The sequence below is a fragment of the Eptatretus burgeri genome, chromosome 14, assembly GCF_056783735.1.
Source record: "Eptatretus burgeri isolate ZD-2024b chromosome 14, Ebu_testis_v1, whole genome shotgun sequence".
NCBI lineage: Eukaryota > Metazoa > Chordata > Myxini > Myxiniformes > Myxinidae > Eptatretus > Eptatretus burgeri.
The window spans coordinates 69518625-69530452 of record NC_140974.1 but is presented as its reverse complement, the minus strand read 5'-3'; the positions used below and the strand labels follow the sequence as shown (position 1 = coordinate 69530452).

The window sequence follows — 11828 nt, the reverse complement described above, 5'->3', positions numbered from 1 at the left end:
GGAAATTGATTTGTTTTAATACAACGAACTTCAGGTTTTGTATAAGTACCAGCAAGGCAAGTGTTCCTTACATAAACAGCCGCTACAATAACTTTCAACAGTATGTCACAATGTTACACGTGACCTATACAACGTGATGAACTCGTCGCAAAATAACTACAAGTATGTTTGCTTTACATTGGAGGATAGGGCAGTTATGGTTACATCACAGGAAAATAGTGCGTCTGGTCAGACGAGTACGGAAAGTGGGGTCCACCCTCAGTTTTATCTCACTTTCCCACCAAGTCCAAGATCCTGCGGTTCGTGCCTGCCTGCTCTTCTTTCTGGTCGGCCCGTGCCATCTCCAGGGCTTCACGGAGCAGGTGAAAGGTCAGGTCCAGTGAAAGCGGCGCTTTTCCAGTGCGCCTGCTTCGTTCCCACAAAGACGGTCCCAGCTTTTGAAAAGACGGGGTCATTCCTTCCCGTGTGTCGGGCAAAGACCGGTGGTTCAGCATCGGTTTAAAGCGCTGGTAAAGGCGCAGCAACGCATCTTGGAGGGAGTACACAGCGACTTGGGAAGAGGGCGATGGATTCAGAATCATGTGGTTGTCCCACGAGCGATCGACCGATGATGCCGACGCCGGGTGGAGCACCAACAGGCTTTGGGCACGGCCGGCAGTGCTCGGAGGTCGAATCAGAAGAGAGAGACAACCCAGAGTGATGACTAGGACAAACCTCGCAGGGAGCATGGTGACTGTGGCAGGAACAACAAGATAAGTTGGAGCTCCAAAATATCATCGAGACTGAAAGTATATTGAGACAAGTTTTAGCTCGTACAGGTACATATACCATGTGCTCAAAAGTGTGTGGTTTTATGTCGCATGCTTCACTCTTCCATTAACGCTGAACCTTCATGTATGTGCTTGAATATCTGCTCGCTAACACAACGAATCAAGGCCTCCAACAAAACCAACACAGGAATGGCATAAACAGTCTCTATCGAAAATGTATTTTCTTTTACAAATGACCTCTACTATTTTATGATCACAAAGCCAAAAATAAGTTGAACTCTTCATTACTACTATACTGCCAGCCCCAATTAATACCACATTATTGGAGGATCGGCCGAGGGGAGAGGGGGTTGACCGAGGCTTTCACGAAACGGTTGTGAGGCCTGATGTTGGACTTGAGTCGGAATTTGTAATTTGTTCAGGCGACTGGTGATAACATACCCACTCTTAGTCTCAAAACACCGTTGGTTCTTTCACATCTATCATCTAATGCTAGCAGATGGGACATCCAATTTAATGGGACCTTGAACATCCACCAACAAATGCTCGGTAACGAGACACCCGGCTCAACGTCCAACTGTCGTCTGGAAACTCGTTTGCACTTTCACTTTCCTCGTCACGTCGGGTCATAATGACACGAGTTCCCTCACAAGACCTTCGACGCAGGAGGAGGCCATTAGGCACATCAAAGCCTGCCTGAGGTCGTTCATGCCTGGTGTCGGCTTAATGGATAGGGTGGTGGGCTTGGGATCCTAGGATCCTGAGTTCAAATCCCACTCGGCTGTTGAATTAATATCAGGTGGGGCTGACTCTGCTTGTCATCATTCTGAGGTCGGCAAAATGAGTGCCAGCTTGCTGGTATCCTGTGTCGGAGTGGCGACCCGTCCAGGATTGTGCCCAATAGCCAAGGAGACTGCTTAGGCAGCACCAATGCTTTGCACAGAGTATGGTCCAAATGGATGGATGGTTGTTCGTTCATGCTCTATCCTTTTTAAATGATGACCGTCAAGCAAGGAAGCAGCACGTCCCATTTGCAAAAGTCTTTAGTACGACTCGGTCAGGAATCGAACCACCAAACTCCCAGCCTCAGAGTAGATGCTCCAAGCATTCCGCCACATTTGCGTTAACACCTAATAGCGCCCCGATCACATCGTTTTCTTTCCTACAATAGCACCATGATAACAGACATTCCGTTGAACAGGAGTTATTTTTTATACGAAATTGCTGTTTTGTTGATGGTTTCGTTAGTTTCCCACACAAGAGAAGCCAAGAGAAACTTCGTGCTCCAATCTAATCGATTAAGCATCAGCAACGGATAGGAAATATGTAATCAAGTCACGTGGAATTGCATAACAGTCAAAGTGCTGGTTTAACCAAAGTTCAGCAAAACGAAACGTTTTTTGCCACACGTGTAAAAATAAATAAATGAAATGGCCAATTGTTTTTTTAGTACACACAAAAGGATCCGTCTCACCTGTCGGCAGTGAAACTCGCGTCTACACGGCAGCCTTGTTCATGTGGAGATGGCGTTTTATATCGTGCCTGGGACTCGTTCAGGTTACGCCTCCTGCACGATGTCGGGCGCACAGCCACCCAACCCTCACCCACACCCCCACCACAAATTGCACCGCACACCGCGAAGCACCACACACGTACAACTGAAACTCACGCTGACCACAGTTTCCTGAAATAAAGACTTTTTTTGTGGGATCGGTCCGATGTGGGATTCCCATTAATAGAGATAATACAGCTTTGGTGACATCACCCCAGCTTGGGTCACCTAATATATTTATGGCTATCTTACAACCGTCTGCCAACTTCATCGTTTTGGAAAGTATGATTTGATGCCATGAAAATTTCGACAAGACAATTCGAGGTTGTACAGGGACTTTCTAATGTACAACATCATTAAAATAACACTTCAATGCCATTTAAATAATTCAAACGATGGATGAAATCACCAGGACATTGATCGAGTCATGCTAAACGCCGTGGGAAGCGAGGAGAAGCTGGGTTTCTGGCGTTACCTCTTCGTCGGAGCAAAAGAGCATCCAGGTCTCATGACGTGTTGCAATATACTTCAAAAGTAACATTCCATGAGCTCTGATGCCGTCTTTCATACATATCGCCGTGTGTTTGCTTGGTGAGGGTCATTCAAAAATGGTGACGAATTGGTGAGCAATCTTGAACATTCTCACTTGTGAAACTAACTGCTGTCACTCAAACAAATATTAGAAATGTTTGAAAGGATAATAATTTGGGAGGGAGCGTTACTGGGTTACAAAATGCACAGTTGCACAGGAATTCAATTTCAGTGCTGGAAGTGTGAAAACAATCATTCATTCACACTTGAAATTCAATGAGGTGAGTGCAAGGTGGGTACCAAAGGACCTCACGGTTCACCAAAAGGCAACTCAGGCAGGCCATAGAATCAGAGCTCCTGGAATGCCACCTCAAGGGGAGAGACGATTTTAGGAAGACAATTGTGACCAGTGTGACCACTCCTTGGCTTTTTTCACAAGATCTTGGCTATTCGTTGTTCACCTTGGCATCTTGGTTTTCTATAGGTTTTCTTGGCGTACAGATTTTCTATTATCATCGCTTTTCCGAAACCTTGTGAATTCTTGACTTTTTTCATTGGCTCACCTTGGCATTTATGAAAATGAGGAGTGGTCACACTGATTGTGACGCGTCATCAGACCTGGGTCGATGATTTCATCTCAGTTAAGAAGGCAGCAATTTGTTTCCTTTTCCTTGGTTGAACTCCACATAAGCAGACTCCTGCTGGCCATGGGCAGCCAGCTAGGAATATGATGGGCAAGCTTTGTTTACCCTGACCTTTTATTAGGCTTCCGTGGAAGTCCAGGAGTCGGCAGTGCGAACCCTCAAGAGGGCTGCCTCGTCACTAAGGAAGGACTGTACATTATATTAACCTCTCAAAATGCATGGCCATCACACCCGAGCTGCTCCAGGCAGAGCTTTGACTATTGGCTTTGAGCTGCTCAAGCCTGCCAATACTGCCATGACTCCATTGCCGCAAAACTTTTCCACTCAAACACCAACTCACTTCCTACAATCCTCCTTTTCACCTCTCTATTCCTGTAAGGAAATTTTCCTTCCTTCATATACCAACTCCTGTGAAGCACCAATTGCTCACGCTAGGAGATTTAAGTGATTGTTTGCAGAGTGTAGCAACACTCTCTGGGTTCCAATACTCCAATCCAAAGGAGCAGGTACCTGACAGCTGCAGGATACAGAAATGGCCCCGCAGCATCTGGAACAGATGAGTGTTCAACAGATAAAATCAGATCATGCCACATCTTCAGCAGTTCATCTGCCAGGAAACGGTACATTCACCACTGCTGCCTGGTGAAAGGGTGTTTCACGAGTGTCAACTCTCAAAAGTGGGCTCCAGTCCATGCCTTTTGAGCCCCACCTACCCAACACCCTTCGATTTCTGATCCTCTGCCTCAAGACAGAGGTTAAGAGCGTTCACGATGAAAAAGTGTAGACAGGACTTGGTTGCAAAAGTCTCTAAATCCAGAAAGGACTAAATATGCCTCCTCTTCGCCGATACATTTTCGAGTCCTGTCATTGGCTGGCTGCTGCCAGTACGTGGCACAGCCTTCCAGGCAATCCAGCACCTTTCCAGTCCAGCGCCTCTATACTGCCATGGCCTGCAGTTCTCTGGCCAAATGGCACGTGATGTTTCCATTGAAAGCACGAAGCGCTTTCCATGTGCCTTTGTACCCACAAGTCCTCCACGTGGCCTCGCCTGCACAGAAAGTCTTACACAGTACTCCTTACCCGATTCTGCTCTCATATTACAATAAGCACCCTCTCAGTGCACATAATACGGATCTCTGAGAGATACCTAATACAGATGTAATTCTATCCGACTCGAACAAATAGACCAAGCTAAATTCTTAACACATTCTAGCTATGGAACCATCCTCCACGCAACAATACCATAAAACAGTATGACAATCTTTTTTTGATAGTTTTTATTCGATATATCAAAGGAAAAATGTAATACCTGAAAAGGCAATGCTGTCAAGAACATCAAACGATCCTATAAAGTCATAAAAGCAAAATTGTTTCATCACATGACAAATTACAGTCAGATGAAAATTAAAATTGAAATGCTGTGCCGGTCTCACATAATTGCAATTTCAGTAATAACGCTGATCTGCATAACCCATAGGGTTAGTGACAGACTCATGATTATGAAGGTTCTACAAAGCGAGTTGACTCCACAACTGGCATTTATTCCAAAGCCAGAGACAAATCAAAAAAGTTGACTTTTAAAAGTGTGAGGTTGTGTTCCCCCAGCCCCATCCCCTTTTGAGATTAAAAATAAAAAAATAAAACAAATTAACTCGTGGAGTTATCGTGCACACCTCACTCCTTGTTTGTCTTCCAAGAAAGGTAGGAGTTCCAGAAGATGGCCACAAATTGCACCACAATCAGCCTGTTGGAAGGAGATGGAAAAATTTTGATTTTTAACTCTGCACCGCTGGCTCCAGCATAATCTGGGAAGGCAATGGCAAGCCATCCAGCATAACGCTGGCCAATAAACTGCTTTGCAATTTAGTACGATACATGAGGACCGCTGGCTCGCAGAGATCCCCTGTGTGCACCCTCGATCCCAAGGTGCTTTGGAAATCAGAAGGTTCATTATCATTTTTACAATGTCAGCAGAGAGGCTAACCTTTATGACGTCACAATCTGAGCACTTGTCTCATGGTTCTATGATCCCATGGTTTAAAACTCATCGACTAATGTTCTTGTCCCTCATGTGAAAATATCATTTCTCTCTCCTGCATGTGATACATGCACAAGTTCTTCCATGAGCTTTAGATCACTGTGTAAAAAGCAATCACGGAAAACAGGACGGATGAGTTGGTGGTTAACAGTTCTGTTTAGAGACAAACACACAAAAATATTTTCTCTGGAATACTTTTTCTTGCATTCAATATGAAACGAGAACGGCACTCGGTGGAGCGCATACCTCTGCCAGGGTGAACAGTTTACATTTTCTATCCCTCCAAGGTCGGATCTGGATCCGGACCTGAAGCTGAACCAAAATCTAATCGGCTTGTTGTCGTCAACACACCAAACTCATTCACCAAGTTTCGTCCCAATCCATTCACAAGCTTTTCAAACATCGTGCTGTATCTCCTGTTGGCCTGTTCTCTCAATGGTGAAGAATCTCTTTAAAATTAAATAAATCACGTATCCAGATCCGGAATCAGATCTTCACCAAAATTGAATCGATTCTTCCTTGTCATACACCCACCCAATATGTCCACAACTTTTTGAGATATCGTGCTATATATCGTTTATAGTCCGATCTCTCTATGGTGAAGAATCACTTTAAAAATTCCAGTAGTCGGATCCGAATCCGGATATTCACCAAAATCTAATCAGTTCGTCCTTGTCACACACCCAAACTGCTCACTAAATCTTGCCACCATACCCTACAGGCCAGACTTGTTGAGTGTTTGGGATACTGTTGTCACAAGCACACAGTGACCAGTCTTTGCCATAAAGGCCTGTAGTTGTTTCTAAGTTGCCATTGGCCTCTTGGTGGCCTCTCCGATAAATCTCCTCCTTGCTTGGTCATCCAGTTTGGAGGGACGACCTGATCCAGGCAGGGTCTTGGTGGTACCATACGTCTTCCACTTCTTAATGATTGTCTTGACTGTGCTCCATGGGATATTCAAGGCCTTTTAAATGTTTTATACCCAACCCCTGATCTGTGCCTTTCCACAACTTTATCCTGGAGGTCTTTTGAAAGCTCCTTTGTGCTCATGGTTGAGTTTTTGCTGTGAAATGCACTACCCAGCAGAGGAAACCTACAGGAACAGCTGATTTTATTCTGAAATAATCAGAATCACTACAATTGAAAACAGGTGGAGGCCAATTAACTTGGTGTGTGGTTTTGAAGGTGATTGGTTAAACCTGAGCTAATTCACAACTGCTATGAGGGGGGTGGACACTTATCCAATCATGATATTCCAGTTTTCTATTTTTCACTAATTTTCTGAAATTTGTAGAGTTTGTTTTTCACTTGGAAGTTGTGGGTTGTGATGTGTAAATAAAGGTGGAAAAGTCTGATTTGATGGAATTCACTTCCAGGCTACAAGGCAACAAAAGGTGAAAAATTTGAAAGGGGGGTACACTTTCTATCGGCACCGTTACCTGCTAGGTGTACTGAGGGTCGGGTCATGGGTACAAAATAATCCCCCCCCTCACCCCTGCCTTCCTCCCTTTCGGGCGAAAATGGGGAGACTACTTACTATTTTTGCCTGAACACCGAGAATACTGCAAGCAGGTTAACCACTGACCCCTACTACCTGGAGAGAATGGATAGCGACACCTGTTTTTTCGCTCCCAGAAGGAACGGGTTTTACTATAACTAAGAGGAGATGCATCCGTCCATCCGTCACGTGAAGAAGAAGCAGGAACTTGAGCTTTAAGGTAGCAGTTCCTGCTGTCATAAAATAATAACCAGAGTTGGTGTCAAAGCCACCCAATGCTCGCCTGTTTATACATTTATCGTTTTTAAAAGACTCGTCGAATAATTAAATTTTTTATAAAGCATTGCAGTGAAGTCTGATCCAAATAATTTTAAAGCAATATATGTATTTGTATATTGTAATCAGTGACAAGTGAGCATAATATATGCCCAAACAAGAAGGTATATACAGAATTGTGCAACTACATGGGGAAACAGCATCCTGGTTGCCATGGCAACCACTTTAGATGACTAACATATGTCGCGACATACCGTCTCCACAGTCTGTACCTATATACCAGATATGAAACGTGAAAGTTGAAAACTTTGGGAGTTAGAGTGAGGACAGGAACAGACGGACGGACGACACATAATACGCCCCGATATATATATACATATATATATATATATATATATATATATATATACATATATACATATATACATATATATACATATATATATATATATATATATATATATATATATATATATATATATATATATATATATATATATATATATATATATATATATATATATATATATATATATATATATATATATATATATATATATATATATATATATATATATATATATATATATATATATATATATATATATATATATATATATATATATATATATATATATATATATATATATATATATATATATATATATGTATATATATATATATCGGGCGTATAAAAAATAGTGTGGTAGATAAAAACATTAGAAAGGAAAAAATAACTTGCACCAAAAACTTAAACATTTTCACGCTCACGCCGACGCCGACGCTCACGCCGACGCTCACGCCGACGCTCACGCCGACGCTCACGCCGGGGGTATCGCTATAGCTCTCTGTTCTTCGAGCAGGCGAGCTAAAAATGGTTCCGTTGGGAATGTAAATCGATTTCCTCGGTTGGAAAGCTAAAAATCGATTTATTTCAACCAAAATTAGTGTCTGTTCATTGGTGTCTGGTGTCTACGATGGTTATAAAGGCAGGTGCTTGATCAGTTAAAATTGAAGGTAATGATATAATAAGTAATAATAATAATAATAATACATAGCATGAATGCAGATGATAAAAACTGCCCATTTATTTTACCCCAATTGCCTTACCTGTGGTTTAGAGGCACAAAGTAGAAATTGGCAACCTGAACAGCAGGCCAGATCTGCGAACGAAAACATTATTTATGATAAAGCTGTAATCGTCAAGATTTGTAAGATGTATCATTTCAGAGACAGATATATTAGAACAGAAATGCATAATGGATCATCTTCATCACATTTGGATTCAACAGCTATGATAAGTGCGAGAGAGATAATACAGTTTTAAAGTGAAACTTGCATGAAATTTCAAAAAGTCAAACTGACGAGCCTCTGATCCTTGTTTCTTTTTGGGGTTTGTTTGTTGTTTTACATTCTTATTTGCTGTTGCTAGAAGGAAGCAATGGGATTGACTTTGAAGCAATTGATGAAGCGTGCAGGGTAATACATGAAGAGGATGTTGAAACTGCTGGGAAAGTTCTTGGAAACATATTGTACCGGCCTGGAGTTCGAGGTTCGCCACGAGGGGAAGCACTCGATTTTCTCCCGTACACCTGGTCCTGAGGTCACTGACCACAGAAAACGCCACGGTCCAACAGGCTGGAATTCGTACACAGCCCTAGCCACTTGACTTAGACAACGGGCCGAGCAGGATTACGTTTCAATGTTTCCACTATACTTTTCTATTGGCACCGCAACCTAACTAGAGGCCATGTCCTCGGCGCCGCACTTGGTGATATTTTCCCGAGCGAAACAGATAGGTGCAGCACTGGCGAACAGAGCAAATCAGATGGGGTACAACTTCCCATCTAACTATACTTGTACACTATGTCAGACCAATGCATGAAAGGACAACCGAGACAGATTTAAATGAGACAATCATTTAAAAACAAGTATCTACAGACAAAAGGCAAAAAAGAGCAGTTTTAACCAGGACACATATTCTTTTACAATCTAATTTACACAAAAGACACGTGGCCATAATTTAATCCGGGGAGAAGTAGTAGTCAAGAAGAACTTAACAGGAAAATAAAAGCACGGAGAGTGTGGTCGACTCCTTCCCTCGCTTCACACAGACCAACGGGGCTGTGCCAGCCCAAATATACAGGGGAATGAGGGAGAAAAGATGGGGAAGATGGGCAGTGGAGTGGTGATGCGGTGCGATTGGACACGCATCCATCTCTCTGAGGTGTCCAGACCCAGTCGGCAAGTCTTCTCCGGCATGCAAGCAGCTCAGTTTCTGCTGTGCCTATAAGACCAGCAGCTCTTCACGAACCAAGCCACATTCTGTGCCTTCTTCATGCCCTCCTCTGCACCATGAGCTCCCTCCCTCTCTCCACACACTCTGCAGACCTTTCTGCTGCTCGCCGGACAAGCTTTTAGGCGTCTCCACGTACACACCCTGGGCCTCTTCCTCCTCACTGGATATAGCTTTCTCGAACAAGGACGAGAAACAGCTCTGAGGCCACGCTGTTCCACACACTCTCTATCATTTTCCTCCTCTCCTCTGCACTCTGCACACCTCTCTGCTCTTCTCCGGACAAGCTTTTAGGACACGGATGAGGACCGTGTCTTGCGAGCCTCTTCCTCATTGGTCTACATCCGATGTGGACGGGTCCACGATGGGGCTTGTGGGAAACGCCACTGTTTCTGAGGGAACTTTCAGCACAGCTTCCGCCCCTCCTTTCATGCGCCCAAGACCGCGATCAGAGCCCCCGCTCCCTCCATCGTGCGCAAGCGTTCATTGTACAGTGTGCCACTGTGCCATGCACATGAGATGTGCCGCACTTTATTATTTATCGGAAAAGCGTTGCACTTCGTACCACGGACATGCATGTGAGAAGGAACAAAATCCAATGCGGTGAAGGTAATCCAATCGGCCCATTAATGACCATAGAGAGAACGAATTTGCCCAATTAGATAATGCACGGATGGAGTGGCAACGGAGAGGGATGTAGACAGACCCAGGGACGACCGACCGGCTGAAGTGTCAAAGGTAAGACTGATGGGGTGAAGGGAGGAAAGACTGAAAGGAGCAGAGGAGGGTTGGGGGTGGGGGGGGAAGACATCACACCGGGAAAACGTGACCTAACCTCAACGCATGCCATCCGAATCCATTAGACGAGGGCAAAGGGTCAACTAACACATGGACTATTAAAATAACTCATCCTCGGGTCACCTACGTGTCCATGTTTGCTCTCCCCCTGGGGTATGTTTCCAAAACCATCACGTTATTGAGGAACAAGATGAAATTGCTCGTTGAGCAAGGAATTGCCGGAATAACTTTGTCATATATCCATGATCTCTGAAAAAACAAAAACCTGGAAATCAATTTGGTTCTTATAAGTCGATAGTGCTATTGTTTAATGAGTTATCGCACTTAGTTTGGTCATGATCATAACTTGGAAGTCAATCGGACTTGAAATGGCGTTTTTTATCGCAATTTGAAAGTATTGACCCGACCCCCCTGACATTCGACCCTCGACCGCAAAGAAGGGTGTTGGTGTGACACCCCAAGGAGACATAGATGCACATTTTGGATTTGGTTGGAAGTCGATACGACCATTTTAGCAGACGTTATTGTGAAAATAAGAATTTCGGTTTTTCGGTGACCTTGACCTTGACCTTTGACCTAGATTCACCAAAAACGGCAAGTGTCCAAGTTGGACCATGGCCGACGTCTGTACCCAGTTTGGTCATGATCGCTGAAACATTGTGGCTGCTACAGGGTAAACAAACACACAAACAAACAGAAAACAGAAAGACAGACAGACACAGAATGACACACACAACCGACCAACATAATTGCCGAAATCCAAAGGATTCCGGCAATTAATAAATTAAAACGAAAACTATAAATTTGCAAAACACGTCGGAAAACGAGGAATTGCAGAAAAAGTATTCAGATAAACACAATGTCGTGAAGAGGTCCGCAAAGAAGAATAAATAAAACTACTTTGAGGCGTTAGTGGAAGAGACAAACAGCATCCGAGAGGAGAGGTATGGGAACGGTGCATAAAATAACGAGAGTTCACATCGGATTGAAGGATGGGAAACAAAACAAGGACGTAACCTCACATCAAAGAAAGAACAAGTGGGAAAGGTATATTGAACACGATAAGGAGGTACTCAACAAAGGGAAAGTGGGAGAACAAATTGATGCTTCAGGAATGGCAAGAACAGACTTACACAGAGATACTGGTACTGTCAAAGAAGCTGAAGTGAGGGAAGCCAAAAAGACATGAAACTTGAGAAAGGCACCAGGGACAGATGATATAAATGTTGAACTGTACAAGTGTGCTGGTGAGACATCAACAACAGTTTTACACAAATTAATTAGTGAAATATGGTGACAACAAGAAGAACCAGAAGTGTGAAGGTTGGACTGATTGTTAAACTGCCAAAGAAAGGACGCCTTCGTGAAGGTTATTTATTTATTTGTACGCAGCCTGTGGTTGCTGGCTGCATCATTTTCTGGGGG

General features: G+C 43.5%; 1 protein-coding gene across 5 annotated transcripts in view; it reads right to left on the bottom strand.

Moving 5' to 3' along the window:
* MPV17 (mitochondrial inner membrane protein MPV17) overlaps positions 1-11828 on the bottom strand; it is a 55333-nt gene continuing 43505 nt past the window's right edge. For 2 of the 5 annotated variants that reach the window (XM_085855426.1, XM_085855424.1), the window contains exons 7-8: positions 8420-8472; positions 1-733 (exon numbers count right to left, since the gene is read on the bottom strand). In XM_085855426.1, the coding sequence (XP_085711552.1) occupies positions 499-733; positions 8420-8472 (288 nt within the window). In that variant the 3' untranslated portion in view covers positions 1-498. Of the gene's footprint in view, positions 734-4990; positions 5242-5264; positions 5635-8014; positions 8282-8419; positions 8473-11828 lie in introns of those variants that run through there. The other 3 variants (XM_085855427.1, XM_085855428.1, XM_085855429.1) reach the window with 3 other exon arrangements.